At 54.0% G+C, this 15,990-nt stretch overlaps 1 protein-coding gene across 2 annotated transcripts in view; it reads right to left on the minus strand.

Annotated features, from left to right (window-relative positions):
* Positions 1-1,026: 1,026 nt before the first annotated feature.
* MED24 (mediator complex subunit 24) overlaps positions 1,027-15,990 on the minus strand; it is a 34,308-nt gene continuing 19,344 nt past the window's right edge. Inside the window, exons 15-26 of one of the 2 annotated variants that reach the window (XM_084615982.1) lie at positions 15,715-15,752; positions 14,834-14,916; positions 11,581-11,759; positions 11,197-11,296; positions 9,962-10,137; positions 9,501-9,765; positions 8,981-9,162; positions 8,381-8,474; positions 7,803-7,902; positions 4,328-4,405; positions 3,630-3,778; positions 1,027-2,733 (exon numbers count right to left, since the gene is read on the minus strand). In XM_084615982.1, the coding sequence (XP_084472108.1) occupies positions 2,617-2,733; positions 3,630-3,778; positions 4,328-4,405; positions 7,803-7,902; positions 8,381-8,474; positions 8,981-9,162; positions 9,501-9,765; positions 9,962-10,137; positions 11,197-11,296; positions 11,581-11,759; positions 14,834-14,916; positions 15,715-15,752 (1,561 nt within the window). In that variant the 3' untranslated portion in view covers positions 1,027-2,616. Of the gene's footprint in view, positions 2,734-3,629; positions 3,779-4,327; positions 4,409-7,802; positions 7,903-8,380; positions 8,475-8,980; positions 9,163-9,500; positions 9,766-9,961; positions 10,138-11,196; positions 11,297-11,580; positions 11,760-14,833; positions 14,917-15,714; positions 15,753-15,990 lie in introns of both variants that reach the window. The other variant, XM_084615981.1, reaches the window with a different exon arrangement.

The following is a 15,990-nucleotide window of genomic DNA, read 5'->3' on the forward strand; positions in this document are numbered from 1 at the left end:
ACGATAAGATAATACTCCAGTCAACTCAGCATGGTCAGTGTCTGACCAAGCCCAGGGCTGGGCAATTAAAAGGAGCCTTGTGCAATTTACTCCAGGCAAACAACTACCCGGAATCAAAGCTCTGTTCTCACGCCAGCACTGACAAGGGAGTGCTGTAACAAAAGGAACTTACAATTACTCGCATGCATGATCCGGGGGTTCATCCACACGAGCCACGGTCACACTCACTCAGGGATTTCCTAGGAAGCTCAGTCCAGTGTCCCTGACTGCCACCACTGGACCCTGACTCCATAAAAAAACACATGCAGTGGTTATCAGACACACTCTCCCCAGGCAGGCTCACATCACATTTCAGAGGATGCTCTGGCTTCCAAGCACTTGTCAGAGCTGAGGAGGAAGTCTGTTGATATCCCTGGGAGCTGTAGACAGGTTTGGGGGCTCTACCTCACTGTATGCATAGATCTTTTTCTCTCCTTAGAGCGGTATTTTTATTTTTAAAATTGATCTTGTATGTAAGAGTCATGGACCGCAGATCTGAAAGCAAAAGGAATCGATACAGTATAAATCTATTAGGCACAAAATAGAGTCCAAAGGGAATTACAGAAGATACAGATTGAGATAATGCTGCTGCCTCTGGGACGGAAAGCGGGGCAAGACTTCAGCAAGTGTACGAATCCTTTCTTCTTGCAAGCAATGTTGGTTTCCTCTGGTTGGGGAAGGCAAGCTCCGGACTCCCCTACATTAAGGTTGCATTAAACCATTCTACCCCGCTTTCCCGTCGCGATGCATTCCACCAGGAGAGAGGAATGGGCAGATTTTGGGCTGGCTTCATGAACAGCTGGGAAAAGCAGGCAAGAGCCGCAGCACACTAAGGCTGTGTTATAGGAAGGGGGAGAAAAGCACCAGGCTGAATTGAGAGAAGGAGCATTTGAAAGTTGTAGGGTGCGCTTGCTCTTCAGTTTACTGTATCTCAGAACCGCTAGCTCCTTCCTCTGCTTGGCGGCAGGAGAGAAATGCCACAGAAAATGATCTGCTCACGGGGGTTTATTGTAGGTTTATTCAAGCCCAGGAGAAGCATCATTAGACATGGTACAAGTCAGTCGTAGCACACAACAGGTGTCTTACAGGGTGTCAGAAACACACTGGCCGGCAGAAGGGAATGAGCGTTTCAACCTCCGAAGGCGTGATGGAAAATTCCATGCTGAAATTCCCCCTCTGGCATCACCTGGGATGAACCCTCATTGCCCACGGACTTGAACTCAGCTTGCACCAGGTGGCAGAAGTGAGTCTGGTTCATTTCTGCCCAGGTCTCAGTGAGGGCATGTACTGCGGAGCACCGCAGTGATATCTGGACTGATTGGCAGCACCTGCTCAGGACAGGCCTGGGACAGGGGCTGCAGCAGGTCAGGCTGAGGGGCATCAGCAGAGCTGGGTGGGGGAAGCGGGCATAGCAACAAGGTGGCTCCAAGCCATCGTATTACTTGCTGTCCTCCACAAGCACTAAGTGCCACCTCTTCCCCCTGCAACAGTGCCGCATCTGCCCTCCCTTGCACTATTCTAGCTGCTTATCTTAGCAAAACTTAGGAAACGGGGTAAATCTAGCAGGAAGCTATTCCCACAGGAATCTGGGCACGCCCTGCCGACAGCCCGTCCCAGACGCACACGGGCAGGTGACATTACACGATGGAGCTAATCGGGACAGGAGGGAAGCATAAATTGTCTGCTGCAACATTTTGACTGCAGAGCCATGGCGGCTGCAAAGTTTGAAGACTCCCAAACCAGCAGAGGATCACGCCAGAGAAGGCTACAGAAGAAATCACCACAACACCCCCTTTTAATCTAGCAAAAAAATAGTTATGCCTCCCCTGTAGATTTAAAAATACCACTGCAGAAACCCCTGGGATCTGCAACTCGCAACAGGTGCCACCTTTGCTACCGACAAGATGTCGTGTGGCTGCTGCTCTGTTGGGTGTTTGGAGACGAAGGCCCATGACACATTTGTTTCAGTCACCGGTCCATGGATGAAGCAGATAAAGCTGCACGTACTGGAGGCAGGAAGGCGTTGAGCAGCTGTGGGGTCCCCGGAGCCATTCTTCAGCTCCAGTTCCCGTGTCCAGGACTCAGTCGCAACTCCGCAGATCCAACAGCAAGTGGTGAAATATACCAGCTACTGGGCCCCCAGGGAAACCATCAGTCTCTCAAGAGGCCACGTCTTGGCACAAAGGCTATTAGGGAAGTCCCAAGCATCTGGGCTTTATGAGAATAAAAAAAACTAGGACTTAAAATATTAGGAAAAAAGATCCAAGAACAGCCAACAGCATTCAGCATCAGCAGACGATAGGGAACCACAATCCCACATGGGCTGGAGAGAACGGCACCTCTAACACGCCTAGTGCTGGGGAAAGCTGCTTCTCCAGCCACCCAGGCTGTTCCTGGGAATGAGGCACTGCTAGACTCAGGGTTCACTGGTGACTCGGAGTCTGCTCCACGGCAATGGTGTCCCCCTGGCATGGAGAACAGGCAGGATCCATGCAGCCAGAGATGATCCATTGTCCGCTCCCCCTGGCTTCTGTCCCGCCTTCCCTTCACCCAGCATCGCAGAAGGGGGAGCCGTGTTCACAAAGCGGCAATGGCCTTGGCAGCGACCCGGCGACCCAGGGGCAAGCTGAGATCTGTGATGGCCAGGACAATTTTGGGACTGGACATGGTGGACACTTTCACCAGCTCTGACACCTGCCCAAAGAGAGAGGGGAGGAGAAAAACGGATGACTGAAGGCAGCGTAGGACATGCCAGTGTTCTAGAGAGAGGGCTCAGAATAGCACAAGCAAAAGCTACCAGCATGCAGGTCACCTGAGCCAGACGGTGGGACATGAGCCAGACTAGAAAAGGGAGGTGACCCTGCTGCCAGCGGGTTAAGATACAGGAGTCTGAGCCCAAACTCCTGCAGCTAGAGGCAACTTATGGGGCTGCTCTTCGGTGCTAGCAAATCAGGTACCCACAATAACAGCAATGCTTTGCCCACCTCTAGAGAGTCCAATCAGAGGATCTCAATGCACTTTGTGCCTCACAACCCCCTGCAAGGCGGGGATTAACCCCACTGTTCAGAAGGGGAAACTGAGGCACGGGAGTAGGCACGCTAGGTGCCCAAGGTCACACAACGAATCAGTGGTAAAGCGGAGAACAGAACCCAGATCTCTTGACTCCTAGTCCCAGGCTTTAAACCACAAGACCAACTTTGCCTCAGGCAGCGGGACTGAGCCGCTATAACACCGTAGCCTTCTCTGTTAGGCCGAGGCCCAGGATACTGGCTGGAGACCCTGCCCCATATAACTAGCTTCCCTGAGTCAGTTCAACGCTAGCAATCACCCAAGTTGCCCACGGTGTAAATTACTGACCCTCCACCTCCACTCCATCACGGTGAGGAGTTATAGGTCTGACCCGGCCTCATGTTGGGCCAAGCTGGGACGATGAGTAAGCAGGCTCCAGAGGCAAGTGGCCTGACCCCAGGTCGCTGGGAGTTCCATGCCACAGCAGGGCCAGGCTCAGGCACTGCAGAGCGAAGCCCATGGGTCTGGCACGCGGGGGGCTGGGTCAGAGTTCTCAGCAGGGGCTGTGGACCAGGACTCACCATTGTGAAGGGCATGAACTGCAGGATGCTGCCGCGGCTGCCCTGCTCCAAGCAGTCCACGCACTCCTCCATGAACCACTGGACGAACTGGGTGTGTGTGCCGGCTGTCTTGGCTCCCAGGATAGAGGAGATCAGCAGGAAGAGGTTTGCTGGAGAGGAGGGGAGACGGATGAGTATTTGTAGCCTCAGGATCAGCTCAGGATTGGCAAAGGGCTGGGAGGTGCCTTCAGCACCTGTGGACCCGTTCATGGGCACCTGCTGTATCAGGGCTCCTGACTCTGCCAGGCTGCTCAAGAGGAGTCAGCACCAGAAGGGCTTTACAGCAGAAAACGTACCCAACCCCTGTGCTAAGGAGACCAGCCAGCGCTCTGCTGCCGCCGGTGGGAAGGGATCCGTGCTGTGAGCCTGCCATGCAGGGACGCAAGCCAGGTCCATGCCGAGGGGAATCAACAGGAGCAGTGACTACAAAAGCAAAGCCAGTTCAGAAAGGCACCTCCCTGGGGAGCCCATACACTGCAACTGACCAGGTGCCGCTCAGCACGACAGGGGCTGATTCCACCTTCCTCTGCTGCAAAGGGAGCTGTGGGCAGGATACCCGACCTGACAGGCCATGCCTGATCCGATCCAGGCCTACGCTCCTGGAGAGCCCATGCAACCTCCTTATCAAGTCTGGGGACCAGCTCCCGCTTGGGACTCACCTAGGACTCTATTGAGAGGGTCCCTCATGCTGATGGTGTGAAGCTGGGAGGCAGACAGCGAACTGCTCATCGAACGATCTGCTGCAGAGGAGAACACACCCCGGTCAGGAGGAATAAGCCCACCGGGCACCTGCGCTCAACCACAGCTGCCAACGTTCCACCCCAGGCAAGATCAGGGACTACTGCCCCTTCCTAATCTGAACACCGCAGGACCATGGAGAAAACCAAGCCAGACGCACCCCCATCCCTGCAGAGAGGGACAGCCGAAAACTCCTGCTGTACAGAGCCCACTTGCGGGTGTGCTTTGCTCTGCCACTTGAGGGGTCTCCCTCCACCCTCAATGGGGGGCACATAAGATGCCTTCCCCAAACCCTCAATTTTATCTCTAACACAGTGATACTCAGACTTCAGCGGTTCAGGAGCCAAATTAGTGATCAACATTACCCAAAAATGCCAGTCTTGTGAATTCATTGTCTCATTTACTACAATACTATATATCCATATTTAAATGGTATGATAGTAGAAATATTTAGTTTATATATTTATTTCTCACAGAAAATAAGTTAACAGTGTACTGCAAGTTGATAACTTAATTGGTTAATAACATAGTAAAAGCATCCTGCTTGTGTGATGTAATTATTAACCAATCTAAGTTACTAACCAGTGTCTCTTGCGGCTCTTTGCAGCACATTAAAGAGCCACTTGCGGCTCTCCAGGCTCATTCTGCTCTAACACAATCAAAGGCAGAAAGCTCCCTTGAAGCTTTCCCAGCCTTTGGGGGTATTTGGATCCAGGGCTTTGGTTTGGTCCATCAGGCAGAAAGGGGAGTTATGAAGTTCGGAGCAAGGTCCAACGCTGGCTCCAAATGCGAGGTGTTAAGATGATCTCTGAAGACAACACACATGTGGATTTGAGTTGCCATGTTAGCCCATTCCAACGCTGGAGTAGGAGAAAACTTGTTTCTGCTACCACGCTGGAAATTCAGACCCACAACACACAAACTCACTGTTTGTTTGAACTCATCACCTGGATTTCTATGTTGATCACCACACTGAGGGGATTGGTTATTGCCCATTGGCTCCTATCGTTAATATTACTGTAGGTCAATTGGATGTATCACAGGATTTTAGGCATTCTTGGATTGGACTAAAAAATGCCATGGCTAATTTTTGGATGTCACTGTGCTTCACTGTTGCACAAGCCCAGATGCTTCCTGAAAGCCAGCGAGGCAGGCAAAGCTTAACAGTGTTTATTACGAAGATGTATCTGTCTTCATTTCCCCAGCAATCCACATCTGGTCTGGTTTGAATAATGGCTCTGAACTGACACTCAGTAAAATCATGATTAACATAAAGCAGTAGAACATGTATATAGTACCTTTCGTGCGGAAGTACTTGATAAAATTCAACTGATGCACATCTTGTTCTTATGGTTCACATCACCAGCACTGAAATCAGCCAGCTCTGGGGTGGAACACAGCAGCTGTTTAACAGCCTCACAAGGGCAGGGTGACAAGCCTGACAGGGCAGGGTGTTACTGATCACTTACTTAAATGTCATAACTGGGGACAGGAGGGTTCATAGACACGCTGGGCTGAAAGGGACCTTGAGAGGTCATCAAGTCCAGCCGCTGAGCTGAGGAAGGACCAAGTGAATCTAGACCATCCTGGACAGGCATTTGTCTAAACTGTTCTTAAAAATCTTTGGTTAGGGGGAGTCCACACCCTCCTGTGCAAGCCTGTTCCAGAGCCTAACCGCACGGCTCTTTAGAAGGCAGAATTCTAACATCGGAGTTAAAGTTTGACCAAGATACCAGAGTTTAACACTGCAACTTTCGGGAAAAGGACCACGGGACCTAGAATAGCCAAGGCAGTCTGAACCTCGGGTTTACACCTCAGCCAAAAGATTGCCCATTCGACAACACACAGCAGCCCAGTGTCCCTTGTTCAGTACTGGATCGCAGTGTGCTACCTATTGGCTCACCAACCTCACTTCCTACAGCAGCTTAAATTTTCTCTGGAGGTCTCACATCCAAATATTGATTGGGCCTAATTCTGCCTAGCTTCTGAGATCACGCAGGACCGGACAGGTGGCTAAGGATGCCAATAAAAAGCATATTCCCATGCAAATTGCTCGAGAACTACGTGTAAACTCAGGAAGCAGGATTTCCAAATCACTGCTCCGTCACAGCAAATTAAAAAAAAAACCCTACATGTCATGGAAAAGGGGAGAAAAAGGCACATTGAAAGAAAGAACAGGAAAGACGGTGAAATAAGGGGAAAACCACACAGAACGTCATGCATGTTTAAACAGCACAAAACCATGAGAAACCACCAGTTTAAAGGACAAGTGCTGAAAGGAAACTACTCAACAGATTGATGGGCTGGAGAATTGCAAGGGCATCTCTGATTCACTTCAGTCGAATCTGAGCGAGCACATTTCTGGCCTGTAACATCCTGCTATATATAAGCCAAGAGCCCAGAATGCGTTTCCTGTTGGATCTGTCGCAACGATTATTCATCCGTACACTAGTAACAATCAAATGTTACATTCAAGGAGACTTGTGTGGAATTCTTAAAATTAGCTTCATTTTGCTTCTTTAATGAAGGCCGCGGCGGAGTGAAATTCCACACCCGTACATTTTTACCTGGACGGGACCAGCAGGGCCAGCTCCTGCAGGCACTAGTTCGCCTGCAGCACGTGGCGGGGGGGTCTCTGCCTCTGGCAGAGAGCTTTCCTGCCCCATACGCAAAGGGCGAACACGAGGAAGATTTAACCCAAAAAGGGCCCTTGTTCTCAAGTGGGTGAGAGACACTGGGGTTAACCAGGTGTTAAAAAGCAGGGCAGCCTTCCTCACACTCGTCCCCACGCAGGTCCGTCACGCATCGTAAGGAAGCAAACTGAGGAACGAGCCCAGCCTTCATTTCTGCTTCCCACCTTTATGGCTTCAAGTCACGAACGCCTCTTTAGTGACGCCTCTAAACCTTCCTCACTTTCTCCTCCACCTGGTCCCCAAACTGGGGTCATAGCACATCCCCCATGCCGTTGCTTACGGCTTTCTGTGGTCCGCCTCTGAAGACGCTGAACGGCTGCGTTCCAAACGAGAGGCAGCTGTCCTGCAGCGCAGGGCACAGAGAACGCTATCGCCCCACTGATGTAGAGAGCCTGAATCCATGAGGGGCTGAGCACCCTCCGCTCTCAGCCACCTCAGCTGCACAGATTCACGACTAAGACAAGTGCTTTGCATTGATACAGCAACTGACGCATTCAAATATCAAGCAAGTCACCCGTGAGGCAGGTGGGTCAGTATTAACAGCCCCAGACCAAACAGAGGCAACGAAGTGATTGGCCGAGGTATCGTCGGTGGAGGAAAGTCAGGAACAGAACCAGGGTCTCCTGATGCCCAGGTCCCCACGCCCAATGCCAGCCCACAGGCCACATTGCCTCTGGGAAGCTGGTGCCACAATTTCACTTACTAGGGCTGGACAGAACATTGGCGTCCTCCTCGTTGGAGCTCAGCAGACGCATGAGCTTGGACGGCTGGGTGTCGTCCAGGGGGAACAGGCTAATGTAATCCTGGAGAGGAGGAAAGCAGAAGATTCAGGCCTGGCTGAGCTGGAGCTCGCTGGGCACCCCTAGCACCAGGAAGGTCTCCGGGCTTGGCTGCTATCCAGGCCGGCCTCACAGTCACACCCCTCCCTGGGGGCAGGGCGCAGCACGACTGGGTGAAACCAAGTGCAAGGCATGTGGCCAGGTGGGGGGTTTTAACACGCAGCAAGCAGAGGTGTAGTCCAGCTCCGTGCGGAGGGATCACCGCATGCACTTGTGCGTGCGAAAACGGTCAAGAGAACAAACTTTACCAGCCAACCCCAAAGTATCCCCGAGAGACGGCAGCCTTCCCTTTATTTGAAAACCAGCTCTCTCAAAAACAATCCGGCTTCCAGCCCATCCTGAGTGGCTGCTTAAGATGGGTTTGCCCAGACGTGCACTGCCCACAGGATATAGATCCATGCAACCCAGAGACTTTGCACTCCACACACACACACACATGTACCTCAATGTCCTCTCGGTGCCTCTTCCTTTGCCTGGCTGATGCTTGGCCCTTGTTGTGGGAGGAGTAGGAGCTCAGGGCGCACCACACAGAGAGCCTAGCGTGAGAATCACAGGAAAGGAAAATAGCGTGAACTGCAGGGGCGGTTTCCCTGGATTCAGTATCACCTCAGCAGCACAGCGGCCAGTGCTCAAGAGGATGTGGGTTCCTGCCTCCATGGCTGGCTCATTGTTTGGGGATAGCGTCATTGACAGCATGAGCTTCCCAACATGACACAGCAGCTTATCGCTTCCCCCTCGCCCCTACGGCTCTCCCCACTGAGCCCCACACACGCAATCCAGGAGACTTCATGCCTCCTGCTGGCCTAGCCAGATTTGCTTAGTCATTGCTTTGAGCGAGGGAGGCCGTGTCTAGAGCAAGGGAATGGGCAAGCAGGATGCCTGGGTTCTATTCCCAGGTGTGCCACGGACTTGCCCGGAGAGCATGGGTCACCTCCAGCAGGGATCCCCAGTCTTCCCCCACCCCCCAGCTCCAAAAGCAGGACTCTTCGGTACACGTCTGTCAAAGGGCCCCCGACGGAGGCAGGCCGGGTGGTTCCCTTACTTGGCAAGGGCCTTGCCAGGCGGGTCCATCAGGGTGTGCCACTTGGAGGAATCGGTGAGCAGGCTGGGCAGGATGTGGCCCAGCAGGGATAACGTCAGCTGGTGCATGTCCAAGCAGAAGATGGCGTAGAGCAGTTCCACTGCCCGCAGCGTGTGCTCCTTGCGGGTTTCCTTCAGCAGCTCCTGGCGGGAGATAGCGGGGGACAAATCAAGGAGTGGACTGACAGCCCTGCCACTATTGCCATGGACATGGGGATCTCTGGCAGCCATGGCTGTCACTCCTGCAAGCAACACACATGACCTGTGCACGTCCAGAAAGAGCAGCAAAAGGGAGGCAGCGGAATGTAATGGTTAGAGCAGAGGTCTGGGAGCCAGAACTCCTGAGTTCTGTTACCAGCTCCGCTGTCAACTTGCCACTTCCTCCAACACCCCTGCCACCTGTGCCTCAATTTCCCCACATGGAAACCTGGCACCATTCTACAGACAGCCCACCGGTGCAATGACTGCCCCCCAGCACGTACCTTGACCAGGTTGTTGCAGAACCAGTAGACACCTCCCATGTGCAGCAGCGTGTCGAAGATATGAATGGAGCGACTGTCGACCCAGCCCTTCTCCAGCACCTTGGTGAACACGCCTGTCAGGACCTCTTTGATGGGCTTCTTAGGGGGCAGCAGGTTCCAGTAGGGGATGGGGTCCGTCCCCGTGGAGGGGAATCGGATCTGCGTGGCCGTCTGCTGCAGGACGTCGGCGCACATGTGCTCCAGGATGGAGCTCATTATCACCACGCTGGGAAGCGAAGAGACACACGGAGCAAGCTGAATGAGAGGGCACTCCGCACCCACAGCCTGCTCTCTGCAGAGAACTCCTTCCGGCAATGTCCAGTTTGAGATTTAAAGCTACAAGAGGCAGGAAATCGAGCCCTCCGGAGACAAGGCCCCAGCCCCATGGCTGCTGTCTTTCCCCACATGACCGCCCCCCTCACCGCTCGTTGTAGAACTGCAGCGTGTTCTCGCTTTGCAGGGATGTGGCCAGCTGCCGGATCATCTGCAGCGACTTGTCTCGCTCGTCCAAGCCCAGCATGCGGACGTGGGCCACCAGCCAGGCCATGGCGCACACGGCCATGCTGCACACCTTCCCTTTGATGTTATCTGTGATTTTCTGAGGGCGAGACACAGGCAAACGGCTGAGGTTCTGCACGAGACACAAATGCTGCCCCGCCCTCTTTCCAAAGACACTGCTCTGTTTCACATCACTGGGGGGGTCCTGAAGCAACAGAACCAAATCCACCCCAGTGCAACTCCATCCGTTTCAGGGGGGTGGGTCTCGCCCCAGGGCCTTGCCCAATCCCTGCTGAAGGCAGTGGAAAGCTTGGACCAGCCCCTCGGTGGCAAGTGCTGAAAGCGAATGGTCGTACGCAGCGTTTCTATGGTGCTCTTTCTCCCCAGACTGCAGAGCCCTTGATAGACTGGGGCAGGATCAGTGTCGAGATCCCCCAGTACAGATGGAGAAACTGAGGCACAGAGAGGAGCAGCACCTCGCCCAAGGTCACAGGGCAGCAAGCAGGGCAGGATTTTGTACGCATCTCACCCTACCAAAGGGCTGAATGTTTGTAAGTTTTGCTCTCTGGAGGTGTCTGACTGCTGAGGAGCAAGAGATACACTTTGCAATAAAGCATCTGAGGGAAATGCCCAGTGGGGAAAGCTCCCACCAAAGAGCAAAATCTGGACCCCACAATGCAGGACAAGAGACTCGGTCCTAACCGAGAGTTTACACCCGCATCCAGTTTCACTGGCATTAGACACTTACATTGTGAAGGCTGGTACCACTGAGCATGTGACAAACAGATCACACTTATGGTGAGCGGTGATATTCCAAGCATGGTTTCTTTGTTTTAATTGAAGGCTGATGAAAGATGCTGGATTGACCGTTCTAGAGACGGACATCCCTGTTTACCAGGCCCGGTAACCCAGGGTTCTCTCTCTCACCCCTCCACCCCCACCCCACTGTGCTGAACCCCTATCCTGGAGGGGTGGTATTCAGAGCAAGAAGGGCATTCGGCCCCCAGGACCCGCTCAGGCTTCGGGTGAGTCTGTGAGGCGAACATTTGCAAACCTGCCTTCTGGGAACACCCAGCCCAGGGAGGTTTGTGCTGTGGCCCTACCCCCGTGGGGCAGGGCTCCCCTAAGGTGCCCGGGGAGGAGCCAGTGGCACGGCTACCTGGATCGACTCAAAGGTGAGCACTCCATTCTCCCAGGCATTGAGGATCTCCAGGATGGCCGCCGAGATGCTGAGACATACCTCGTGCCACTTCATTTGCCTGCCGGGAGGAGGAGGGGGAAACAGAGGGAGACCCGGTCAGGGGCACAGGATACCTTTAAACGCTCTCTCACCACGACCCTACCAGCCCGAAGGGGCAAGTCACATGCTGGCGGCAGCGTGGGTCCCACGGGAAAGCCGCGCTGCTGGCCATCAGCCTAAGCTGGCTTCTGGTAGAATGGGCTCAAGCAAACAGCTCTGTTGGGAATCTAGCTCAGCCCAGGCTGGAGTATGAGTGGGAGTCGGGTCCCCCCCCACCACCACACACACAGGGGAGCTACGTACACCAGCTTCATTTCCGAGGAGCTGTTCAGCAGAGCAACCAGCGATTCCACCTTGGTGGAGTCAGGCCGGAAGCAGGGATGATCGGGGTTGAGGATTTTCCCCTCCTCCGGCATGCAGGTCTGCATCCAGGTCTCGAAGAACGGCACCTCACCCGTGGGGCTGGACTCTGAGAGGATCACCTGGAAAGAGGTCCCAAGCAAAGGCCCCCTAAGAGAACGCGGAGCAGCCCAGCCAATGCACAGCTCACAGCTGATGCAACAGCAACACACAGTGGCCAATGTGGCTAATGCCAGGGGACTATTCCTGAGGGAAAGGCAAATCTCCGTGGTTCTGGCCAGTCCCAATGAGGCGAGTTACTCTCTGCCCTTGAAGTGTCACTCTCCCACGGGATTCTCCTTCCCTTCCTGTTGTGCTCTGCACAGACTGCACATTCCACCCCAGAGGTGGCTGCATTTCAGTGACTGAGTGGAAGCAGGTCCTACGTCAGCCTCTAAAAAGTACTCTTTGGATGGAGGAACGACTGCCACCAGGACCTGGTGTATCTGTCACGAGCAAGGATTCTTGCCCTGCCAACTCCTTGGGTGCAGAGTGCCCCCAAGCCCTCCTAGGGAGCATCCCTTGCTTCCCTACAAACCAATCACTCCAGGTCCCTAGCAATGTTTTGGATAATGACTTCCCAATACACCTGTGCACAGGAAATCCCGGCAGTGAGGTAGCCAAGGATTATCCTGGGCTTGCAGGAGCCGGGATGTTTGCACCAGGCTGGCCTCCGTGCCTTCGGTTTGCTGGTGTGTGGAGCTTCCCCTAGGCCCCCCCAGCCCGGTGAGCTGGGACAGCACCCTGCAGGCTCTCACAGCCCGCGGTTAGGAAGGAAGCAGGACTGGGGGAGGAGCCGACAAGGAGCCAGGCTCTGCTGCGCAGCGGGCCCAGTAAAGGATGGAAATACCAGAACGCAAATCAGCTGCAATGCAGCCGAGCACCAGGGACTCCAGCTGAATCAACCCACAGCACAAGGTTAAACCAAAAGAAACCCGGCTTGGGAGGAGTCACGCCTCCCCCAAAGAGCTGTTTCACCAGCTACCCAATTCCCTTGCCCAGATATCTGCCCCCTTTAACGTTCTCTGGAAGCGGATCTGGGCATGTGCGACATGCCAAAGGACTGTGAACTGCTAGGGTGTAGGCCTTGCCTTCCTTGGCCCTGCTGCTTCATTGGCTGTATGGTACCGTCCCGGGGGGCCTGTGGGAGTTCGGCTTTTAGAATCTCCAAATGGGAGACACGGCTGTGAATTTCCCTGTTCAGAATACAGGAGGCTGCTGCCTGGCCCACTGGCTGGACTGTGCACTGACATACAATGGAGCAGGGTTGGATTGCGGAGTACGGCTGGCTCCCAAGCTGTGGAGATTCAAGAATACCCGTATATTTCCCTACCGAGTACATAGGACTATTACTGCGCACTGCCCTCGCCTTCTAAGACAACACAAACAGTAAGCAAGACCCACAAGGCCCCGAAGAGAGACATGTTAGGATTACTTTAAGCAGCACCAAAATGCAGCCACCTCTGGGGTGACATGCCATTGCTGTTCAGCAGAACCCAGCCAAGCTGCACAAGACTTTATGATGGAAAGTAATTAACAACAAAGCCAGCTGAAGTGGCAGGGTGAGTTTACTAGCAATCCTTTGTTCCTTTCTATCTTCTCTCTCCAAGCATCTACCAGTACCTTCCAAACATTACTGAATTAATCCTCACCGCACTCCTGAGAGGTGGGCACTAGAGACTGGGAAACTGAGGCAGAGAGCAGGGAAGTGGCTTATTCAAGGCCACAGAGAGAGTCAGTGGCACAACCAGAAACAGAACCCAGGAGTCCTGACTCCCCTGTCCTAAGCTTTATCCTCTGTAAGTTAGAAAAAGGGAGGTAGGCTGGGAATTTACCCAGAATAGAGAGGTTAACTCCCCAAATACAAACATGTTTAATAGCGGGGAGAGAGTTCCCCTTACCCACCCCTGGAGCTGCTCACCACTAGACTGTCTGTACGGTATTCATACAGGCTAGGACAATGCTGCATCTTTACCCAACTGGGGACCTGGGGGCAAATGGGGGAGAAACAGACCCCCCAGAATCAAACAGGAACATGGACAAGCGAAAGAGCTGGCGTCTCTGAGCCAGAGTTAGCGCCTTCTTTCATGAGCATGACCATGTTAACTGTAGTTGCACAGCGCCCCCATGTGGGCATCCTTATATATTAATCTCAAACTGAGCAGGATGAGAGGATTCAGAGATGGAAAGAGACGTGGTGGATCACTGAGCCCATCTCGCCAGAGGTTAATCCGGACCCAGCTCTAGGAAACAAAGCAGGAGTGGGTGGGGATGGTTTTTTCTATCTCCGACTCCTGTGATGTTACAAGGTTACGCCAAATGCCCACACTCTGTGGGTCTGACACGAGAAGCAGCGAGGGGAAGTAAAACGAACAGAGTAAACCAAGGTCAGGAGCGGCCATCAATTTTCACAGGGTCACAGACTTTAAGGCTCTGATCATCTGATCGGACCCCTGCAGGACATTCAGCCAGGGATCCCTGCAGCAGATGAACCATTCTGTCATGCCCAACAATAGGGGTGGCCTCGGTTTGGGGGCGCCCAGCTGGCAGCCCCTTGACCTGGTTTTCACAGGTGCTGAGCACCCGCAGTTCACTTCAGCTGGAGTTCTGGGTGCTCAGTGCTTCTGGGGAGGGGAAAAGAAAAACCATCAGGCCCTCAGCTAGCAGCTGAAGACAGCAGCCACTGACAGACTTTTGGCTGGAAGTTAATTTCATGCGTCCGTTGGCCCGAGAACAGAACAGAACAGGAGTTCCCACAGCTTCCAGGACTCTTGCTCTTTCCAAACCCAGCCCTCTCTTTTCCAAGCTGAAAGGAAGCAGGTGAAATTAAATGCTCCGATGATCTCTGCACAGAGAGCCCTAACGGGATGCTCCCAGCGGGTCACCATCTGTGGCGATCAAACCCACCACCTCTGGATCCAAAAGCATGAGCTTCTGTCGCCCAAATGAAAAGACCCAGCTCCGTTAGATGCGCCCTCTACGTGATCCAGCCACCAGAGGGACACCAAGAGGGAAACAGCGCATTAGCCTAAGCTATAGAAGTGCTGTATGGTCTGAGCTCAGGTTTATTCGTTCAGGATCTCCTAGCTGGATGGCACGAGGTCAGGCTTCCTGGAGAAACCGGTCCACAGAGCCACACGCACGGGGGGCAGCCTACCTCAGAGCCGTAGGTCTGGGCGACGTGGCACAGCATGAGGAAGGAAATGTCGAACAGCAGGGCCCTGACAGAAGCCGCTTTGGCTGTGGAGGAGAAACCAAGCCATTACCAGAGGAGCTTTCCAACCCCAGTTCGCCCAACTCCTTCCCTCAAGGCCCCAGTGGGATGCTGTGGAGGGACCTCCCCCACCCCACTGCACTGGAACATGCTGCCTCCCGTGGGGGGCTGCTCCTGCCAGCAGGGAGAGCAGGTCGGTGTTCACACCACCCAGATCTCCTGCATAGCGGCCTCACCTGAGGGACCAACACGTCCAAGGGCAGGGAACTTTCACTAGCTCCCACCCCGCATCCTGAGCTGAGACCCTGCTGCACCACTAAGCGGCCATGGAGCCTGGAGCTAAGCCTTCCCTCCAGCCAATGGAAGGTCAGAGCATTTCACATGTTTAATCACATGCAAATATATTCATAATCCTTATCTTGGGTCCTGTGCTCAGACATCATCCCTTCCAAAGAGGGAGAGGCTAAGGGGCACTGGCAGCAGGCCAATCTCCCCCTTCCCCCGGGGAAGGAAGGGGGACTCATCTCCCCCACCCCCATCACAGAGCCCCCTGATCTGCAACTGAGCTGGGGACGAGCGGCGGGGGCTGCGGGGCAATGCACACGTGCTGCCAGAGAGGATAAAGAACCCCAGTGAGCCCTGGACCCTGCCAGAGGGAATCAATGCCCCCTTGTGCAGGCCCCTGGCTGGGACAGTGCTTTCTACTGTTACACTACGGCATTAACTCTTTCAGACCGGGGGTGCTCTATGAAAGGGCCCGGGCCCAGCTCCTCCACACTCAGTAGTAAGGGGCTCTGCAGTTCAAGCTGCCCTGTCACACTTACAGCCTTCTCCGCTGATGTGCTTGGTAAATTCATTCAGCCTGAAGAGAGGCAGAGAAAGAAGCAATGAAGCGCCATAGCCGAGGGTTCGGTCTCTGTGGCTGGTGAAACTGAAACCTCTTTATCCCTAGGGCAGGGAAGGCTGCCCACACCGGCTGCCCACGCCAAGCCTCCTCCACCCTCACTTGCCACAGCAGCTCAGGCCCAGCTTGGACCCTCTCCCCAATCAGGGCCAGCCTCCCAGTTCCCACCGGCTCCTTTCTCTGCTGGCTCCATGGC

The sequence above is a fragment of the Lepidochelys olivacea genome (assembly GCF_965140295.1).
Source record: "Lepidochelys olivacea isolate rLepOli2 genome assembly, chromosome: 27".
NCBI classification, from domain to species: Eukaryota; Metazoa; Chordata; order Testudines; family Cheloniidae; genus Lepidochelys; species Lepidochelys olivacea.